Below are 23562 nucleotides of genomic sequence, written 5' to 3'. Positions count from 1 at the left end.
GAGTAGAGAGTTAAGTTTGCTGATGTGGTTTTGGCTTAGTGTCCTGTTTTGTTTTCGTAATAAAGCGATTATTTATTGACCAACTCCTCATCACAATGACAACAGCATCGACGTTACATGTACTTCACTCCTTGTTGCCTGCGATGATGTCAGCCTCCCTCTTGGCTCCTCTGGTGGACAGCGCCATCCATCCAATTCCTACGTCACTTGTCCTCCATTTAATTGTTTTGCTCTGATACAATGCATTATGGGAATACCTTACTATATATATTTTTTCATTTTTAACTCATATTGGTACTTTTTTGTATATTTAGTATGTACATCTTTTGATTGTTAAATTGCTGTGTGGTGAATTTTTTTGTTCTTTTGCAATTTCCAATGGGTTGACAAGCTTGTCGTGAATTTTTTCATAGCTGGTGATTGGCGCCTGTCAAATAAAAAGCTGCCTGGTCCTTAAAGACTCATGGACCACACAATCCTTTATGATGTGGAGATGTGAAGCTTATGATCAGGTGGGCTTACTGTATTTTCTGGACTACAAATCGCTCCGGAGTATAAGTCACATTTTTTGCGGGTAATTTATTTTAACTACTTGACCAAAACAGACATTACGTCCTCTTGGAAGACAGGTTCTAACATTAATAAAAGAATAGAGAACAGGCTGAATAGGTGTAAGATATGCTAACACAATGGTTATTCAGCTACACAAAAAATAAACTTGAACAGAAAAAGGTGTCCAGTGTTTATGTAACAAACAGTTTTTCATTTATAAGACGCTCTGGAGTATAAGTCGCAGGAACAGCCAACCCCTGAAAAATAGTGTGACTTATAGTTTGTAAAATACGGTATATATGTACGAATTTGTATTTTTTTATTATAAATTTAGCGAGTGCGGCTAAACACGGTAGTGGCCTTTACAGTACATATTCCAAGCAACAACAAAGTAGTCTTACCAAAATTCCTGGATGCAGATTGCAATTGGCATTCCAATGAATCAGTTTTAAACTAAATCTCAGATGCTTCCTGCATTTCCACTTCTTCTATGTTTTTGCAATAGAACTCTATTTCCTATTGTCAGCATGGTAGAAACAATGTGCCAGCGCTTGATCAATTAGAGACACATAAAAGTGAACAAAGTGAACTACAAAACATTGACGGTACACAAGGGGGTGGAACTGCAGATATGAGACTGAAGATATTAGTTATATTGCTTGTGTAAATCTAACAGAGCAAATGGTGCAAAAAGATTGACTGCTTAGGCATGAAATTGAAAAAGAAGTGCAATATACAGACCATTATCACTTTAATTGATTGATTATTCTACAGAACAGAATAGTTTCATTCAATGCCAATGGTCTATTGGCGTGTATTAATTAATGGAATGCTTTAATGTAGTAGACTAGTACAGTACACAATAGATGCTACAGTGTCTTTGGACTGTCTGATGGAGTCAGTACTACTACTCAGTAGATGACCACCACTTGAGCTGGGTAACTCGTAGAACAGGGGTCTCAAACATGCGGCCCGCGGGCCAAATGTGGCCCGCAGGACACAAGTTCAAGGCCCCCGCTTTGATATGAAAGTTTAATGTTAGTGCGGCCCGCGCAAGTTTGATATGGATGCTGTATGGTATCATGTACCCAGAAAAAATTATTAAGTTTGATTAATATTCATGTTAAAGGTTAAATAACTGTTAATAGTTATCCTCCCTATCCGTGTGGAAGTGGTAAGTTTTTGGCTATTTAAGTTTAAAGGAAATAACTTGAAGGCTACCATTTAGGTCGCTAGCTCTCTAGTTTGCGAGTTAGCATGTGTCTCAAGACCCTGCAGTTGCGCAATATGTTGTAAATAAAAAGAGTATAAATGTGACTATAGTCGTGTTTTGTCATGTCTACAGGGCTCTAATAATGCTTTGTTCATTTTAATCTGAAAAAAATTATTTGTCTACCCACCAACTATATGTGGTTTCTTAAGTTTTTATTATTTGCCGTTTTATTATTATTATTATATTTATTTATTACAGATTGATTTTCTTTATTCTTGATTTGCTTATTTATTTTCATCTAATTTTGTGCAGAAAAATAAAAATTAGGATATTTGAGAACAGTGGAATGTTTTATCAGAGCTTTTCTTGTAGAAAATTGGAACCAAAGCAGTGAAAAAGTTTGTATATTTTTCTGTTTTTAATAAATGCGTTTTTTTTTTTGAAAACCTGATGTGGCCCAGCCTTGCCCCGACCCAAGCTCCAGTGGCCCCCAGGTAAATTGAGTTTGAGACCGCTGTCCTAGAACATGCATATATAGTATCGGACAGCCTGTCTCTCAATATCACACCTAAGGGACTAAGGGAGCGACAGCTCAATCGTAGGATACGTTTAATATCTCTCTAATTGGAAGCTACGCTACACTTTTAAAATTGTGCTTGCAGGGAGTTGGACTGGTATTGCATTTGTGGAATATAACCTTTCTGTGATATATTTCTTGGCATGTTATATTTGTTATCCAAACAGAGCACATTGTCAAACAAACTAACCAACACGCACCCTATTTTGTTCTTCTTAGCTTTTCTACCCCCTCACTATTAATCATATCTCTGAAGACATGACTGTAGGAAGTACAAATATATAAACAGTATATATTGACCATCTTCACAACATCTCTTCTGACTAACACTACATGGTGTACACTACCTGAACACAAAGTCGCTCATCTTGGGAGGAGAAGAGAGCACAAACTGATCGGCTTTAAAGAAGTCCTGACTGTAAAAATAAATGTTGTCAACATGGGGAAAAACAAAGTTTGCCTTTTATGTTGTTTCTTTCATGCTTGTGCAGGAAATGAGCTTACGGGGGAAATACTGTATAAAACATGATAAATTATTCAAAGGTAAAAACAGTGTTAGAGTACATGGAATCGAACTATGGCAAGGTAGTTGAATGGTTTAGAAAAAGGGAAAAATAGCCTTTAAAGGAATTTAGCAACTGTAGAATCATTGGTAATGTTGGATAGAGGGGTAAATATCTACGGTAGCTAGCTAGATCGATAAGTAGCATGGTTAGCATGTTTTCCGACTAACATAAAAAAAAAATACAAAATTTCTTAGTATCAGTTTACATACAGTTAGCATACAATACAAAGTGTGCTGTCGTGTTATTAATAAACTGCATTAGTCAAACTGTGATTCTTCTCTGTGTGGAGTTTACATGTTTTGCTAATTGTTTGCTAACTTTTTTTGCTAACTAACACAGTTACATCACAAGTGTCCAAAATGTTAGCATACATTGATTCGGTTAGCATACCTTTCGGTTACAGTCGGACATTCTAGAACAGAGTAACAACGCTAACCACAAGCATAAAGGTTCCACTTCTTGTACAGGAAGTGATCATGTAAGGGCAAGTGTGGTGCATTCATGAACAGCAGATTTCTGAACATCACACACATATTCTGCATATTCTTTGTGTTAACTATTCCTGCTGTTTATGCCAAAATTTTCAAACATTCCGGTTTAGGTTTAGAAAAAAAACTAGTACCAATTCCTATATGTAACAATATGTGTCAAAACAGATGATATTTGTTTCTATCTCAGTACAAAAACAATATGTTTCATTATGCTCTGCAAAGTTTTCTCAAAGAGGCCACATTTGAACTTTAATCTTATGTACTTTCTGCCTCCACAAGCAAATTCCTTACAGTCCTTTGAGTGTGGACAAGTGTTAGTGAGTGTGTTTAAGGTCACAGCGTCCTTCTGGTAGTTGTGGCCAGTACTTACAAAAAGAGCTCATAAAGAAACTCTAGTCTTTCTTCAGCCCTGTCCACACGAATGCAAGCTTTTTAAAAACACATTTTTCGATGTGTTTTGGCCTCTCATCCAAATGCAAAAAAAGTTTTTTGTCCTTAAAAACTGAGCTTTTGGTGAACTTCGGCTTTAGCGTATGCATGTGGATGGCAAAGACAGAGTTTTTGGCTTGTTGACATAACAACAATTACCGTATTTTCCAGACTATAAGTCACACTTTTTTTCATAGGTTGGCGGTTCCTGCGACTTATACTCCAGAGCGACTGTCACATAAACACTGGATACTTTTTCTGTTCATGTTTATTTTTTGTGTAGCTGAATAACCATTGTGTTAGCATATCTTACACCTATTCAGCCTGTTCTCTATTCTTTTATTGTTAGAACCTGACTTCCAAGAGGACGTAATGTCTGTTTTGGTCAAGTAGTTTGTAAAATAAATTACAAAAACGTAAAAAAAAATGCGACTTATACTTCAGTCGACTTATGTATGTTTTTTTTCTACCTAATTATGCATTTTTGGCCTTGTGCGACTTATACTCCGGAGCGACTTATAGTCCAGAAAATACGGTATGTGCTATTATTTTCACATTTAGATAATTTAAAGGGATACTTTTTACATTAAGTTGTATGACATCCCTATTAGCAGTGTAGCGTATCAACAGTGACTTACCCCCCACTTCGTCAAGTTTTCTCATTAGTAAATTAGTACAGTGTATGTATGTCATAGTGTATGTTGTTCTATCCAATCAGTTGACATTTTTTATTAATTCATCGAACCAACGTCTCAGAATTAATTGTTTGGCATTCTTCAACTATCAACCTGAAGGCAACATAAACCTTGAACGACTTTGGCTAAAAATGGATTGCACAATGACAAATTCCACATGCAAAAGATTTTATTACAGTTAGCATGAGTCTTAATAACCCTTGGTGACTGTTTATACAACAAATTAATGCACTGTAAATCGACATGTCTCTATTTATATAAATAACACAAACATATATACACAGTCAACGTCTCAGAAGGTAATGGAATATTAAACAGCTGGACTTAGTTAAATATTTATTCTCTTATGGATCCCAGCCACATTCCTGCCGTCTTGTTGCACATCGTTCTTTCTGGTGTCATCGTCATTCAGCAAGCTTTCTTGCTTGGTTTGAAATCATGTTATCAATGTGTTGGTGCTCAAGGAATACAATACCCCCCCCCCCCCCCAAAAAAATATGACATTTTGCATGGAAAACTGAGAAGAGAGAGAAGATATTTTTTGATGAAGCAATCTAATTTCTAATGAAATATTATTGGTCTGAAAACTGTATTCCAGTGGTGTTTTTTTAAAACATGCAGAATGAAGGCTGAAGAACTTGTGTGTCCCGCCAAATTAAAAGAATTTACCAACATTAATCTGACAACAAATATGCAGAGAGGGCATCAGAACTATCAACAGATATTTCTTCCATTTTCTGCTGCAATAGATGAAAGCACCGACATTACAGATGCTGTTCATTTTTATTTATTTGTTTCATCATGCAGACCAAAATATAACTAACTTTGGATGTCAATTACATTTAAAGAGTACAGTTCTATAAAAATCAATTATTGCTGTAAAAATGTTGAAAGAATGTGCAATTTAATATTTAAATATAAAGGGCTCAATTTTCATGGCGCAGCGCAGGGTGGCGCACGATGGGGGAGTGTGACGCACCCCATGCAGTGGTAATTTCGTCCAACGCCCCAATGTGCACAGACAATTTGGTCATTTGGTAGACCGGACTGTGCCGAGATGGCCGTGGAAGCGCACCAGTTGGAGGTGTCCTCATTTTCAGCTTGGCGCAGTGAAAATCTTGTGACAAAACAGTGCGCCGAAGGTGCGCTAAAAGTTGGCCTGTTCCGATCTGGCCTGTTTTCGGCAGTGGTAAATTGGCTGACAGGTGCACAGCGCACACACGGCCAGGTTTTTCCAGAATGTCAGGCACATTTCAATGCAATAAACAATCACAGCACTATTTACCAGCATGTATATTTTTGTATTAATTGTCCCAACGCATCTGATGTCAGATCAAAGACGTCAAGCGTAATGGGAACTCAACCTGACGGCAGCTTAATGTATGATGCCAACGGGGGCTCGGGGGCTCCCCTCAGTAAACATCCAATCACTGTTAGTATGCAAATGAGATGCAGCACTGTGGTGTCCTGGTTTCAAGACAGTGCGGGCTTTGTGGAAATAAAGAAAGTGACCCATTAAACAACAAATAGATAACAACTAAAAACAAAGACTACTATAACTTGGTTGTTAAAACCTGGATGTAGGATATTTTACTTAAGTTTTCATTTTTTCTCAAAGAGAATAAAGAGATCTAAGGTGATGAACAAAAGAAAAGAAACAAATGTAAGAAAATGAAACTAAGAAAGTACAACAAAAGTTTTTCAAAATTGGTCAAAACAAGCACCAAGTTCATCTTTCCCTCGGGGAGACTCAGCACTTGCTGTTTCCTTGGAGGTAGACAGTTCTACTGGATGATTGAAAAGAGTTAAGCAACAGCCAGCCAGCAAGGTCTGACATTTGACTTCCTCCCTCAAGGTGCAAGGAGAGTGCTCAATGAGTTCCGATGCCAATGGCAGCGGCTGAGCTGAGCAGAGACAACACTTGACAGAGAGAGCGCTATTTAAAAGTTGCTGACATCTTCTACTTGCCCAAAAAAAAAAAAAAAACTGACGGGCATGTTTCACAGCTGACTTATTTCAGCTGTCCGCCGTTTGCATCAGTCGGTGTAAATTCAAAATGGACATTTAACAAAAGAGTCACAAAAGAATTATTATTGAGTCTGGCTGTTACTTCATGTGTATTTCTTTGTTCCATTAAAATTAACTCAACCCAATACTGCTGATATCAGTATATCCAGTGGAACCTTGGTTTTAGTCATTAATTATTCCAAAAGGTCCAACAAAAAACAAATTTTTCTAATAAGAAATGACTCAAAACCAATGAATCCATTCAAGACAGCCAAAAATATTAACACAAAACACCTTTTGCACAGAATAATTTCACATGCAGATAACAAAGATGAACTATCATAAACATAACTTCTGTCTTTATTGAAAACATGTTGGTGAACAGTGATGAGGGGATGGAAAAGCTGTTTCACTCTTGTCTATGACTAAACTTAAAGAGCTACGTATATTCTTGCTCACTTAAACTTTATTGCTAACTTCAGCAGCAGGTATAATCATCATCAAACACACTGACCTGGCTCACTTTCTGTAATGTATCTCCGTTAAACCATTCCCTCTGCAGTTAACTTGGAACATTTACATTATAATCCCAATGTAACAAACGCTATCTTTGTTCCTTGCTACGACTTCTTTCTTGAAATCAATCTCAGCTTCTTCTATCAATGTCCTGGCACTTTTTTTTATATTTATTGTTTTTTATATTTTTTTTTATATTTTTTGAATATTTTTTTTACATTTTTTTGAATATTTTTTTGAATATTTTTTAAAATATTTTTTTGAATATTTTTTAAAATATTTTGTATATTTAATTCTATTTAATTATTTAATAGACAAGCACAACATTTAGAAATACATAAATGGCGTGCTCAAATACATTATCAGAGTCGCTATTTGGAGGAATAAAGGAGATAGATATGCCGTTGTTCATCGTGTGTATATTCTATGAACAAGTAAACTACACACACAAAGATGACTGGCTGGAATCAGTCTGTAATTGTCCCAAGTGTAAAAGAAACTATCTATTTTTCCACACAGACTAACATGCGGATGCTTCAGTTGACTATTCAATTCCACCAACGGAGAAAACCAAGGCATATTTAGTTTCGATAATAGTTTTTCCTGAAAATATGTGCTGCAGGTAGACATACTCCTGTTTATTAACTAACTGGACTGAAAAATAATTATCATATGCAAAAAGTCAGACAGTCAATTTTGTCAGTGGTCCTCCAATTTTTCTGTAGTGGACCGATACATTATTTCTAATAATTTATAATCGACACCTGGAGAAACTGGTTTGTAGTCAAAGTTGATGCTGAAATCTTCTAAGTTGTAGTGGTACAGAAATGGATAGATCTGGTACAAAATGGGCAAAATAGACGAAGACATTATATCAATCAGATTGGCAGTTTTGCAAAGATTATTTGCCTTTTTTTTTTTAAACCAAGTGGAATAACAACAGTCGATCCTGAATGCATTCTCTTCTCAACCCAGCATTTTTATAGCAAAACAGCTATAATTCTCCCAGCAAGTAACAACTAAGTAAGTCTTACTAGTCTTATTAGCATACTAGGTTATATGTCTTGGAACTGTATGAATTTTTGTGAGACAAAAAAATAGAAGCAATGTTGAAGGATGGCATTACAGGTACAGTAATTCATTTTAAAAATAAATGAACAAGTCAAACGTTCTGAGTGTAAATGTGCCGTTGATACAGGTGTGTTACATAGCACAATGGTTCTGTCTATAATTAATATGATTTAGAATATTGTGCCACGGGGGAAAAAGTGAATCAATCAAGTAAAAAGACCGCCAAGTTGCAGAGGAAGTAGGACAGAAACTTTTAGGTGATGTTGAATCTTTCTGCTGATGAGGAGACAGTGACAGTAATAGGAGGTGAATTTGCATAACAGATGCCGCTATCTGCAAAGCAAAATTTATCGGACAACAAACACGGAGATGGATGTGTGCCATCTGTCAAAAGAGAAAGCAGCCAATAAATTTAGACAAACAGCTGGCGTTGTATACGGGAGGTAAAGGCAAGTTGGAGCATCTCACCCAGCCATGTGAGAGTCATGGAGAGTTTTCTCCTCAGGAATTTAGGTTTGGAGGAAGAAGCGATGCAGGAGGAGAAAGGCAAAGTCGTGAAGAAAGTGAAAGAAAACCTGCTTACATCAAGTTTGTTGTCGTTTTAACACCTGAACCACGTGAAAATGGCAAATATAGAACACTGTCCTATGTTTTAAAGGGGATCCAATTATGCTTTTTCCACTTTTCTGACCTCTAAATGCAGCTAGAATGTTGTATTATCGTGTTAAACAATGCCAAAGCCTTCAAATAATGAGGTTTGAGCATTTGGACGTGAGCCCCAAAAGAAGTATGAGATGCCTCAAAATACTCTGTTTCAGAGGGCGTTGCAAAACTGTTCCTTTGTGATGTCAGACAATCAGGCTTTTTTATGGGCGTGGCTCTGCTTCTGTGTTTACATTGCTCGCAATGGCTGGTAAAAAGTGTTTCTTTGGGTGTAAAGGAAAGCCACATTTGTTTAAAATTCCTGGGCGTGCATGGGTGGAAGCAAAAAATCCAAAGAAATACAACTGAATAGGTGCAGATTCTGGAAGAACTAGAAAGCTTTACGTGTTGGTTATTGTGTGTAGTTGCTCTACAAGAGTCCAAAGTACCCAAAAAACAAACCCATTATTCAGTTGCATACAATAGGTGGTAATCTACTGATTTAAACACATTTAAAAGGGCTCATATCTTCAAAAGGTTTGCAAAAAAAACAATAACAAAATTAAAGTTCTCACTTAATAAAACCTTTTTGACATATTACCGTCATAGATATATCATCCGAAAAAACAGGACAATGGAAGCAGAATAAATCACACAATAACATTTCTATCTATTCTGCCCTTACCGGTTTATGTTGAGGATTTGGAGAAACTTACTTCAGTATGACACAACCACTCCCAGTAGGTGGCGCTGTCCAGTAAACCTGGATCCTGGTGCGTCTGCGAGGTGTGCTCTCTGTTACTGCAGGGGGACAGTTGGTCATGAACTGTGTGTCCTCTTCATCAATGATCTTAAAAAAAAAGAACAAAACATCTTTATTTAGTAAATGAATTAATGTATTTATTTACTTATTCCATCTTGGCTTCCTTTGCCACCTTCTGTCAGATATATGAAAACATGTCAACAACATGTCTAAGCTAAGTTAGCTTAGCTAGCACTGGAAGCTAGCACGGGAAGCACAAAATCCAAAGAAATACAGCTGAATAGGTGCAGATTCTGGGAGAAATAGATCTTTCTGTGTTGGTTATTGTGTGTAGTTGCTCTATAGGAGTCCACAACTCAATGCAAAGGGCTGAAACACACATGTGTGTCTGTTGTTGTTTTCATTATGACATAATGTTTGTTTGTTCATTTTTTACTGCTTATCATCATGAGGGTGCTGGAGCCTATCCTAGCTGTCTTCGGGCGAGAGGCGGGGTACACCCTGGACTGGTCGCCAGCCAATCACAGGGCACATATAGACAAACAACCATTCACACTCACATTCATACCTCTGGACAATTTGGAGTCGCCAATTAACCTAGCATGTTTTTGGAATGTGGGAGGAAACCGGAGTACCCGGAGAAAATCCCGGGAGAACATGCAAACTCCACACAGAGATGTTGCTACCGCTTGTTGTTCCCTGTCGCTTATTGACTTGTATTGCAAAACGGTATTGAACAAATTATTATTATTCTACCGCTTATCCTCACGAGGGTCGCGGGGGGTGCTGGAGCCTATCCCAGCTGTCTTAAGGTGAGAGGCGGGGTACAACCTGGACTGGTCGCCAGCCAATCACAGGGCACATAGAGTAGACAAACAACCATTCACACTCACATTCATACCTATGGACAATTTGGAGTCGCCAATTAACCTAGCATGTTTTTGGAATGTGGGAGGAAAACCCACGCATGCACGGGGAGAACATGCAAACTCCACACAAATATAACAATGTATTAACACATCATATATGTCATATACGTATCTCATCTCGTTTCATATTATCTACATACTGTATTTGTATATAACTCTGGGAAAACTGTTGATTTTGTTAATACTTGGGTTGTTTATATTGTTTATTTTTCTATATTGTGTATTTTGTACTGCTTAACTGATTCTGTACTCTTGCTGCTGTGCAATGCAAATTTCCCCACTGAGGGACGAATAAAGGCATATCTTATCTTAACACTGAAATGACCCAAAAAAACAAAAGTCAGAGTACTTTATAAAGTGTAAAAATGTCTTCCGTGTAACTATCCCTTCTTATAACTGGAATGCAAATGTACGTATAATTCAAAGAGAGACACTGACAGCTGAATGTGAAAGTGTGAAAGAAAGAAAGCAACCCTTTCAGTTACTTTGTGACGTGTATTCAAGATGTGTCTGGTAGTTGGAGCCTTTTAAAGTCTAAACCTACAAACATTCACATTTAACCAATGAAATCCAGCTGCCTTGACTTGAGACCCGGGTCCCAGTGTGGTTATTTTTCCTTCTCTCACACCAACACACACTTGCACGTCTCTCCTCTGTAACACACACAAAGCCACATGCAAATTCACCCATGCACAATGTGTGTACACCAGTGTGGAAACACACACTCAAGCAAACATAAAAACCGGTGCTGGATTTCTGCAATGATGCCTCCCCGTACCTCTTTATTCACTCATTGTGACTTTAAGCCTAAAGCCATGTCAATCAAAAGCAGACACAAACAAGTGGCTAAAAGGCATTGGAAGAGGGAGACAAAGCAAACAGAGGAGTGTGAGGAGAGACAAGGAAGGCATGCAGCAAAGGCGTTAGAAAAGCACAAGGAGTCGAAGGCTGAGAATCAAGTAGAAACACAAAAGTGTTCTGTGTGAATGCGGAATGTGAAACATAGATTGTTTTATTCCTTAGTGGTTTTATATTCTAATGTACAGTTTAACTACGAAATGATGTCTGATACTGTTTGGTACACATTGCCATTATTATGGATTCAGTATGTACGACCCATGCAGATTTTCCCTTACTTAAATAGTGTTATATGCTTACACATTGTTTTGGTAGCTGCAAACCCTAAATAAATAGACACTAAAACCAAATATTATGGGATGCAAAGCAAGAGCACATGTTTTCTCATTGTTTTTAAGAATATGTGACAAATATATGATGCAACCAAAAATAGTAGCAATTTACCGTATTTTCTAACTAAAAATACTAACGTGAAGAATTTGGAGTTTTAAACAAATGTTGTATGTGCCACAGTTATTTTGCTCAGACGATACAATATGCTGTAAGAGTGTTATACAGTAACATTGTAAATAATGGTAAAATATCAAGCAGACAAAACTATATAGTGGAAAGAATAGCTCCATATCCACAGTCCTTGAATGAATTATGTATTTAATACTCAGATCAATGCAGAGCAGGGTAATATTTCAGTAAATATTAGCATCTCACCCATGCATGTTAAATTAAGAACAGTGTAAATAACACAGTTGTGAGTAAGTTAGTGTAGAATTGTGCTTGTAAATGAAAAAAAAAAAGAGTTGAAATTGAAAAGCATTTGTGCGTGTTTGGGCACTTAGCATAAAAACAATAATTACCGTATTTTCTGGACTATAAGTCACTCCGGAGTATAAGTCGCACAAGGCCAAAAATGCATAATTAGGTAGAAAAAAACATACATAAGTCGCACTGGAGTATAAGTCGCTCAAGGCCAAAAATGCATAATTAGGTAGAAAAAAAACATACATAAGTCGCACTGGAGTATAAGTCGCTCAAGGCCAAAAATGCATAATAAAGTAGAAAAAAACATACCTAAGTCGCATTGGAGTATAAGTCGCTCAAGGCCAAAAATGCATAATTAGGTAGAAAAAAAACATACATAAGTCGCACTGGAGTATAAGTCGCTCAAGGCCAAAAATGCATAATTAGGTAGAAAAAAAAACATACATAAGTCGCACTGGAGTATAAGTCGCTCAAGGCCAAAAATGCATAATAAGGTAGAAAAAAACATACATAAGTCGCACTGGAGTATAAGTCGCATTTTTGCGGGTAATTTATTTTAACTACTTGACCAAAACAGACATTACGTCCTCTTGGAAGGCAAGTTCTAACAATAAAAAAATAGAGAACAGGCTGAATAGGTGTAAGATATGCTAACACAATGGTTATTCAACTACACAAAAAATAAACATGAACAGAAAAGGTGTCCAGTGTTTATGTAACAGTCGCTCTGGAGTATAAGTCGCAGGAACAGCCAACCTATTAAAATAAAATGTGACTTACTATAGTCCGGAAAATTGTTACTAACTAAATTGTTACAAACTATCCCTATCTAAATGTGAAAATAATAGCACATACCGTATTTTCTGGACTATAAGTACAAGTCGCACAAGGCCAATAATGCATAATTAGGTAGAAAAAAAACATACATAAGTCGCACTAACAATAAAAGAATAGAGAACAGGCTGAATAGGTGTAAGATATGCTAACACAATTATTATTATTCAGCTACACAAAAAATATAAACATGAACAGAAAAGGTGTCCAGTGTTTATGTAACATAAACAGTTTTTTCATTTATAAGTAGCTCTGGAGTATAAGTCGCAGGAACAGCCAACCTATGAAAAAAAGTGCGATTTATATTCCGGAAAATACGGTAATTTAAAATCTGGTGTGTTTCGTCAACTTGATGTTGAGCTGTGACGTCATACAAAAAGCGACTACATGTAAAAATGGCGAATCACATTGAAAAAAAACATACCCAAGGAGAAGAAGAAATGTCGAATGGACGATTAAGCAACAAACCACATACGTCAAATTCCGATGCAAGGAACTGTTTGGAAATAGCATTGAGTCAGACTACATTCGTGAAGTATCAAAATTAGCATTTTTTGTGAATTAGATGTACTTTCTTCAGGGACTATTTTGGCAAAAATGTTACAAAACAGTAGCAGACTATACCACAGCCAATTACAATGTGTTGTACAATTTGACAACACAGAATTACACCGTTTTATTTACACTAGATCTAGACCCAACTTGGTTTAGTCTTAGGTGTTAATGTGAAAGCTTGAGCGTAAAGTGAAATGACTGATTTTCCTTGTCGGACATAAAAGTCATAAAGAATATTTTATGCAAGGCACAGCTGAAGGATTCAGTCTTGCCTTCTATCCCAGCTTTCTGGCAACACTGCAAACTTCCTCAAAACAATCATTGGTGAAATGTGCTGAGCATAACAACGACCACTTCGATGGCCCTTTATATTGTCTAGCTCTTTTTTTTTTCGTCTTTCAGGCCAGTTAAAAAAAAATGAACACTATGAGCCGTTCCATTGCTACACCCTCCCACAACACAAAAGTCTTGGCATTCTCTAAGCCAAATAATGGCTTAAAACACTTGTGATTTATACAGGTCATTACACAGACAACAATATGGTAATGGGATTTGCATCTTTGCAAGGATATCAAGGGACTACAGCGCATAGATCAGGGGGTGGGCAAACTACAACCCGGGGGCCACATGCGGCCCACAAAGCGTTTGAATTTGTTGCTTTGTAAGTATTTCAACTTTTAACATACAAACTGGCAACATGACTTGCGAGTCGGATGTCTTATTTAGTAAAAAAAAAAACAACAAAACTGTTAAAGTAAATTACATAATTTGATGTGGTCTGGGTGGCACGGTGGTCGAGTGGTTAGCGCACAGACCTCACAGTTAGGAGACCAGGGTTCAATCCCACCCTCGGTCATCTCTGTGTGGAGTTTGCATGTTCTCCCCGTGCATGCGTGGGTTTTCTCCGGGTACTCCGGTTTCCTCCCACATTCCAAAAACATGCTAGGTTAATTAGCGACTCCAAATTGTCCATAGGTACGAATGTGAGTGTGAATGGTTGTTTGTCTATATGTGCCCTGTGATTGGCTGGCCACCAGTCCAGGGTGTACCCCGCCTCTCGCCCAAAGACTGCTGGGATAGGCTCTAGCACCCCCGTGACCCTTGTGAGGAAAAGCGGTAGAAAATGAATGAATGAATGAATGATGTTTAAAGTGCTCCTGAAAAAAGGGACATGAGAACACTTAGATAGTATAACACTTTTACAGATAAAATTAGACAAATAATTCAAGGAAAATTATAAGCATAAAATAGTGTGTGTGTGTGTGTTAAATATTCTAGCCCCTCGGACAATTTTGTTAACTCAATGCGGTCCACAAGTCAAAATATTTGCCTACCCCTGGCTTTAAAGTTCATTATCTTGAAAATGGGCAATTTTTCGAGTAATTTGAATATGTCAGTTAACAAAATTATGAAGTGTGTAACACTGAAAATTACCTATTCATCCTTGTTTTGGTGTATGATATACTTTAACCAGAAAAAAATAGTCCTTTGATTTTGGAACTTGTTATATTCAACTGGCCTGGAAAACAAAGTTGTGTATACAGATGGGCAGAGACTCTATCAGTCACTGATAGTCAAAATTATCTTCCCAAGTCCTTTTCATCCTGATACTTGTTGGTAGGTATGTGTGCTGCATTGAAGCTCCGGCAGAAAAAGAGATGCAAGATGAGAAAGGACGAGAAAAGGTGTGGGAGACTGGCAAAGATGCGTTTGTTTTCACTGCAGAGGCTGGCATGTCTGTGTGTGTGTCCACGGTTTGTCTGTCTCAATCTCTCTCTTTCGGTCTCTCGCTCTCTGTTGAGACGGTAAACAGAAGCTACAGAGTGCCTGCACAAGCAAACGCAGACCTTGTTCAAACACACATACACACACACACACAATCACACACAAAGAGCCAAAGCTTGAAGCCAAAAAGGCATGAATACACCGAAGATCCCAAGAGAATACCGATAATAAGAATAATATGAGTGTGCAACTAACTGTGTGTTTATGTCGGGAAGGTGTAAACACAGTGCATGTTGCAAATAAAATATAAATATATAACTAAATACCAAAAAAACCCTCTTAACGATTATATCTGAGATGAAACTTTCCAGAGCAAAGCGCAGGGAAGAGAAGGTGACAGATTGAAATGTCACGTCGACACTTAAAGATGAGTTGACTTTTAGAAATAACAAAGTCTCGATGAAGACCTTGGGGCACTGGCATTTTGCCTTGGGCTTTCCATCAATCAAAGTCTCGCGTTTAATGCAGAATACAGCCAAAAAAAAAGTCAGGGCTTCACCAGTACTGCATTACTTTCCAAAGTATTGGTGTCACTTCTTCATGCAATATTCCATCAATCTTCAAAAAACATGGTAAAAATGTGTTTATTGTGTTCATGCAGGTATTAAAAATATCTTTTCTCATTTTCACTGTTCCAAATTTAGGCCAACAATCTAATAATTTTTGAGGAATGTCTTAAAAAGTGTATCTACATTTAGTACAGTTGTCAAACTATCACTTTAAATTGAACCAAGCTAGTACTAATTCTAGCAGTGTTTACACATTTTGCCTCCGTATGGTCCCACAATTTTCCGTAGCGATGTGTTTAATGCAGAATACAGCCAAAAAAAATTAGGGCTTCACCAGAACTGTATTACTTTCCAAAGTATTGGTGTCACTTCTTCATGCAATATTCCATCAATTTCAAAAAAACACGGTAAGAATGTGTTTATTGTGTTTATGCAAATATGAAAAATATCTTCTCATTTTTACTGTTCGAAATTTAGGCCAACAATTTAATAATTTTTGAGGAATGTCTTAAAAAGTCGCAGAGTATAAGTCGCATTTTTTGCGGGTAATTTATTTTCCAGACTCCTCTTGGAAGGCAAGTTCTAACAATAAAAGAATAGAAAACAGGCTGAATAGGTGTAAGATATGCTAACACAATTATTATTCAGCTACACAAAAAATAAACATGAACAGAAAATGTTTATGTAACATAAACAGTTTTTTCATTTATAAGTCGCTCCGGAGTATAAGTCGCAGGAACAGCCAACCTATGAAAAAAAGTCGGACTTATAGTCCGGAAAATACGGTATTTCGAATCGCATATGTATGGTTGTCTTTCTTATTGGCTAAGCATCTTTCCAAACATCCACATTTTTGTGAAATTTTTGATTTTACTACTGACAGTAAGTTTAAATATGTAAAAAAAAAATACAGATAAAGAAGATACAGCGTCTCCAATGCAGCCCACCACCACAGCTTCAAAAAAAATCCTATGAGAAACCTTGCAGCCTGTTCCTTAAAGCCCTCTGAGTTATGTTTGACTAAGTAATTGTCTTGATATGAAACTTTTGCCTTTGGATGAAACACTTTATAATGATTAGGTTTGTTTATCTTAAGCTAAACCACAACCCTTGATAAAAATGTGCTTGATAATATATCAAGTCTGCTCATCTTTCCTCCTAATCCAAACATGCTCCGTTTGTCTCCCTGAGCAATAACACATTGTTGCCCTAGATAAATATGACCCATGTCCCACTCTAATCTAAGGATGGATGGGAAAAACACACAGGCAGACTCAAACACTACCTATCTACCCTTTAGGATTCGTCGCTTACAGTCTGAGCATAAGTTCCATTTGAATAAGAGTATAAACAATGTTTATAAATTTAAGTGAAAGTCCGATGAATAAAATGAGCACTTCTGGTTGTCATTTTTAATAGCATGAGTTATGATTTTCAGTATATTCCTGGAACAACAAAATATATTTTTTAGTCATTTTAGCCTACTTGTAAGATGAATTACATTTTTTTTTTTAAGATTTCTAAAATTTGCATAAACAGATAATTCACACATTTTGGGTAATTTTAAGTAGTCCTTTTTTTTTTTTTAACATTTGGCCTGCCCTTTTTTGCATTGCACTACAAATGATTTTCCACTTGACAAAAGTTAGAATCCCATTTCTAGACAGTTCCCTAGTTTTTGTTGAGTTTTTTGAATTATTGAGTTTATAGTATAATATTCATTTTAAAATGAGGGATTACTTTTTGCATAGTTTAGTTCGGAAATGTTAAAATGGAATAAAAAACACTCTCAAAATAAGTTATTTTGGGTTTTCCTTTCATTAATTCATTGCTGGAGCCTATCCTAGCTGTCTTCAGGCGAGAGGCGGGGTACACCCTGGAATGTTCACCAGCCAATCACAGCGCACATATAGTCAAACAACCATTCACACTCACATTCATACCTATGGACAATTTGGAGTCGCCAATTAACCTAGCATGTTTTTGGAATGTGGGAGGAAACCGGAGTACCCGGAGAAAACCCACTCATGCACGGGGGGAGAACATGCAAACTCCACACAGAGATGGCCGAGGTTGGAATTGAACTCGAGTCTCCTAGCTGTGAGGCCTGAGTGCTAACCGCTCGTTCGCCGTGCAGCCTTGTTTAAAGATGACAACAATGTTGTAACATTCAGCTCATTCATTATGCTCATAAAAGTATGAATAATTACTGTATTTTCCAGAATAGAACACGTCTGATGGATTATCATGGTATTCAACACATTTCAAATGGTATACATAAACTGTCATTTTTACTCAAGCTCATCCCACAGTGTTTCTATTCTGGGCTTTCCCTGGCACTGAGGTGTTTGCGCTGAACATATGCGCTGCCATTAATAAGAATGAAATGACAGATCTGACATGTTTACGTTTAGAAAAGCTTCAAAAATGCTTCAGAGTGGGCAGCATAGTATAACAGCGTGGTTGTGTGGCAGTTACGTATGTGCTTTCCTATTCCTGTGTGGCTTCTCTCGCTCTGATTTATTTTCGCTGATGTCGTATTTTCTGTTCGTGTGTTTTCTTCACTGAGAAATATCGTCATATTTTCACGTTGTGTGAATATCCATGTTACAAAATGGATACCGGTGGCTTATAGACAAGTGTGTCCTATGTATGTCAATAGTCCAGAATGAGGCTACTTTTACACAAGCCTAACATCAGTACATTTCATTTGATCACGTCGTTTCTGATATTTCAGTACCAACTCCAACATCGAAGATGTCAAAAGACAAAAGTTACGACAAAGTGGAATTACTCTACTTTTACAAGTCACAAAATATCAGGAGAATATCGACTGGGGTGAGTCCTGTCCGTCAAAATATTCAGATATTATGTTGGCTTGTCATGAACGCTCACTTTTGGTCATGTGATGGTCACGGGTCAGTGATGTCTACACAAAAATGACACTTTTCACACTTTGGAAGCCATTTTTAACAAATACCAGAACCGCGTGGATGACAGGAGGAAATGATAAATTTTTTTTCCATTTTGACCTGGAAACATTTCCATGTGGATCACCCCTGTCTCTATTTCTTTGTCTGCAGACAAAGGCCCTTATTAACACCGTATTTTCTGAACTATAAGTCACTCCGGAGTATAAGTCGCACAAGGCCAAAAATGCATAATTAAGTAGAAAAAAAGCTGACGAATCATTAATGACGTCTGATTAATAAATAGTCCCAACTCTAACCAAAACGTACTCTAACCAAATACATTTTTACCCATAAGAAATAATGTAATCCAATTCATCCATTGCACACATATAGTTATATGCTGAAAACAATAAAAAAAAATGCATATCAGTACATAAATGATGAATGAAAGGGATAGGCCTAAACCAGGGGTCGAAATTTTTTTTTCCATCAAAAGAGCAATTTTGAACCCCCCTCAATCCTAAAGAAAACAAGAGTTCTTCATTCATTCATTCATTTTCTACCGCTTATCCTCATGAGGGGCGAGAGGCGGGGTACACCCTGGACTGGTCGCCAGCCAATCACAGGGCACATATAGAAAAACAACCATTCACACTCACATTCATACCTATGGACAATTTGGAGTCGCTAATTAACCTAGCATGTTTTTGGAATGTGGGAGGAAACCGGAGTACCCGGAAAAAATCCCGGTATAACATGCAAACTCCACACAGAGATGGCCGAGGATGGAATCGAACTCGGGTCTCATAGCTGTGAGGCCTGCATGCTAACCACTCATCCACCGTGCAGCCTCATATAGAAATAACACATATGTATTTCAAATTGTTAATAAAAATGTGCTTTGTGTCAACACAAATTGGACTTACATTACTGTATTTCTTATGGTAACATTTTATTCAGTTAGCATCCGTTTTGGTTAGGGCCGGACCTTTTGGAACATCTAAACCAAGGTTCCACGGTGCAGCCCAAATTATATATATTTTCATGTATGATTCGCTCTGGAGTATAAGTCGCAGGAACAGCCAACCTATGAAAAAAAGTGTGAAATACGGTACATCGCATTACTTTCATTTAACAGAACATTAAAAAAGGACTTCGTGTACAGCCCACTAGAGCCAAGTGGACAATAAAAAGTGCAAACAAAACAACTAAAAAGACACGTCACAACCACGAAAAGGAGGGTTTCCTTTCTAAGCTGCTGGCACCGTAAAAGAAACCCCCTGCTCCGTTTGCTTGGAGTCTGGTTACGGCCTGTACTATGTACAAACACAAACCACAGATGTGTGTTCCTGTTTACACTGCACAGGAGGTAATTGAGGAAATCTGGCTTTCTCCTTGATGGCTCTCAGCAGGAGCTGTGTTACTACTTAGCAAAATCTCTCACATCTCTGGTCTGCGCTCTTTCAAACTCCCTCTATTTACATCTTTGTGCACCACGACTTCCTCCCTCGCCTCCTTTCCCCACTCCTTCCTCGCCATCTTCCGCTAGAACAGATATCTGTTACTTATCTGGAAGAACGCCATGTCAGTCTCAAAGTCAAGCCGCACCAAAAGTTCTATTTTTTTGGCTTCCAATGTGAAACTAGTCATGATAACCGCATTCAATCATGCAAACAGTTAATTTTTTTTTTTTTTTTAAGATTTCTAAAATTTGCATAAACAGATAACTCACTCGTTTTGGGTAGTTTTAAGTAGTCTTTTTTTTTTTTTTTTTTTTACATTTGGCTTGCCTTTTTTTGCATTGCACTACAAATGATTTTCCACTTGCCAAAAGTTAGAATCCTATTTCTAGACAGTTCCCTAGTTTTTGTTGAGTTTTTTTAATTATTAAGTTTATAGTATAACATTCATTTTAGAATGAGGGATTACTTTTTGCATAGTTTAGTTCAGAAATGTTAAAATGGATTAAAAAAAAAACTCAAAATAAGTTATTTTGGGTATTCCCAACAAATCAAATCTTGTTTAAAGTTTCATTCATTCATTCATTGCTGGAGCCTATCCCAGCTGTCTTCAGGCGAGAGGCGGGGTACACCCTGGAATGTTCGCCAGCCAATCACAGGGCGCATATAGACAAACAACCATTCACACTCACATTCATACCTATGGACAATTTGTGCACCATGACTTCCTCCCTCGCCTCCTTTCCCCACTCCTTCCTCGCCATCTTCCGCTAGAACAGATATCTGTTACTTATCTGGAAGAACGCCATGTCAGTCTAAAAGTCAAGCGGCACCAAACAGTCGGAAAAGTTCTATTTTTTTGGCTTCCAATGTGAAACTAGTCATGATAACCGCATTCAATCATGTAAACAGTATCATGCAATTGAAAGTGTACATTCTTCTGCAGTATCTCACCTGGAACTGGCCGGTGTAGTCATCATCTACGGTGCCCTCCCTGCCCTCCTTCAATGCAATGAGGGTGAAACCTCTGAAATAAGCAGGGCTGGTTGCCAACAGGATCACTGTAGGGAGGGCAGAGAGCGTATATTAACACCTCGGACACACTGGGCAGTAAAACGGCTTTACATTGACAATCAGGTTCATGCTGCAATGATGCAGGATCCACGCTGCATGATGATGGTGGGAAAGCAGCATTACTACTGCAGAACATTGTAAATAGACTCCACATCTCACTGTGGTATTAGAGCTTGGAATAAGCCAGGGGGGTTGTAATGAATAAAGCAAGAAATACATATTTGGATGGATTATTGTTTCAGTTTTGTAACTTTTGTTTCCTTTTAAGAGTGACAATTTCTTTGCCTCACAGCCAGAGATTACATTTATTTGGTTTAATTCTGTTTCAGTGGTCGAGTGGTTAGTGTGCAGACCTCACAGCTAGGAGACCCGGGTTCAATCCCACGCTAGGCCATCTCTGTGTGGAGTTTGCATGTGGGTTTTTTTTCCCACATTCCAAAAACATGCTAGGTTAATTGGCCACTCCAAATTGTCCATAGCTATGAATGTGAGTGTGAATGGTTGTTTGTCTATATGTGCCCTGTGATTGGCTGGCCACCAGTCCAGGGTGTACCCCACCTCTTGCCTGAAAACAGTTGGGATAGGCTCCAGCACCCCCCCGCGACCCTTGTGAGGATAAACGGTAGAAAATGAATGAATGAATGAATGAATGGTTTAATTCTGTTTTCGGGCTGCACAGCGGATGAAGTGGTTAGACCTCACAGTTAGGAAACCCGGGTTCAATCCCACCCTCTGCCATCTCTGAGTGGAGTTTGCATGTTCTCCCCGTGCATGCGTGGGTTTTCTCCGGGTACTCCGGTTTTCTCCCACATTCCAAAAACATGCTAGGTTAATTGGCGACTCCAAATTATCCATAGGTATGAATGTGAGTGTGAATGGTTGTTTGTCTACATGTGCCCTGTGATTGGCTGGCGACCAGTCCAGGGTGTACCCCGCCTCTTGCCCGAAGACGGCTGGGATAGGCTCCAATAATTTTGTTTTCCCCACAGTCCAAATACATGCATGTTATGTTAATTGCAGACTAAAGTCTGAATAGTTGGTAGTTTGTATGTGCCGTGTGATCAGTGTATGTTCCCCGCCTCTTACCAAAGCTCTTATCAAACTCAGCTGTGACCCTGCACAGGAAAAGTGTAAAAATAATCAAATAAATTATGATCTAATTCCATTCAAAGAGTGTAAACAGTCGGAATTGGACTTGAATGTGGTTTGAGATTTTTTTTTAAAAGACTGATTCTGATTTGTGTTTTTAAATCATATCTGAAAGCAGGATGTTTGATGGTTAAATACCAGGGGTCAGCTTAATTGAAGCCAGATCTTTGCTGATCTTTATGTGTGTGTGTGTGTGTCCACTTTCTAGCAGGAAGAGGTGAGGAAGTGAATATAGGTCAGACATTACAACATTAAGCTGTCTAATTATCTCTGTTCTTGCTGAAGCCTGGAGGGGGTGTGAGTGGTTTTGGAGGAATTTTGGCACCGATTCTAACACATATAATTCAGAGGAATGAGAATATGACTTAACAAGTAACCGCTTGCTGTTTTCATAATTGACTTGATACAGTATATAAAAGTCATATTTCCGGGTCTAACTCATTGGAAAACTTCTTTACCAGGAGTAAAAAAAAACATACCCTACCTCTATAGGTGCTGCCGGGTTGGTAGGTTTCAGGATCCCCTTCCACTCTGAGACGGAACTCATGGTGCCCATCACGCCGGGTCCCATGTGTCTGACCCCGGAGGATACGCCCGCAGTACCCGTCCAGTCTCCCTCCGGACGGCTCCTCCACGAAAGCGATAGCGTCGCACACAAAACTCGATAGCATATAATAATGCAAAAACAGCAGCACAAGCATTCCCATGTCGATACAAGAAGCACCGGAAGAGAGGGGGTTGGGGGGGGGGCGACGACACGGTGGTCTTTAAATCAACAGCAACAAAAAAAGTGTTTCGGTTCCTTTTTGAAGAATCCTCAGCAGAGTGTAAGTCACAAGTGAAGGTGAAGAGGTGGGGATGGCGCCATGGACTGGGAGCGCACAGGAGAGAAAGAAAGGGGGCAGTGACAGGAGCTGCTTGCTGATCCCGGATCAGTGAAGCTGCCTATAACTGACAATAAGTGAGCGCACCACCCTTGTCTCCTTGGCTCATAGCTAGGGAAGGTCTTAACTAGAAACTCTCCTTCCAACACACACACACACACACACACACACACGCAGGGGCTTGTCTTTGCAGCTGTGCTGAGAGAACTTCTCATGAACTCGATTTTTTTTCACAATTTCTTAAATAAAAAGAGATGTTTGGCATGTTTCCATGTGATTTGAATCTATGCTAACAAATGTTGCCATTAGAGGTGAACATTTCAGAGGGAGGA

The 23562-nt window shown here is 38.2% G+C and overlaps 1 protein-coding gene across 2 annotated transcripts in view; it reads right to left on the bottom strand.

The window, feature by feature from the left end:
- The window catches only part of spon1b (spondin 1b), a 56542-nt gene extending 33274 nt beyond the window's left edge, over positions 1–23268 (bottom strand). Inside the window, exons 1-3 of one of the 2 annotated variants that reach the window (XM_058074610.2) lie at positions 22831–23268; positions 21078–21184; positions 9476–9609 (exon numbers count right to left, since the gene is read on the bottom strand). In XM_058074610.2, coding sequence (XP_057930593.2) covers positions 9476–9609; positions 21078–21184; positions 22831–23053 — 464 coding nt within the window. In that variant the 5' untranslated portion in view covers positions 23054–23268. The remainder of the gene's footprint in view (positions 1–9475; positions 9610–21077; positions 21185–22830) is intronic. The other variant, XM_058074609.2, reaches the window with a different exon arrangement.
- Positions 23269–23562: the final 294 nt, after the last annotated feature.

Source organism: Doryrhamphus excisus, linkage group LG1 (assembly GCF_037039965.1).
Source record: "Doryrhamphus excisus strain RoL-2023G ecotype Guam linkage group LG1, RoL_Dexc_Guam_v1.1, whole genome shotgun sequence".
Classification (NCBI taxonomy): Eukaryota; Metazoa; Chordata; class Actinopteri; order Syngnathiformes; family Syngnathidae; genus Doryrhamphus; species Doryrhamphus excisus.
This window is presented reverse-complemented; position numbering and strand designations above follow the sequence as displayed.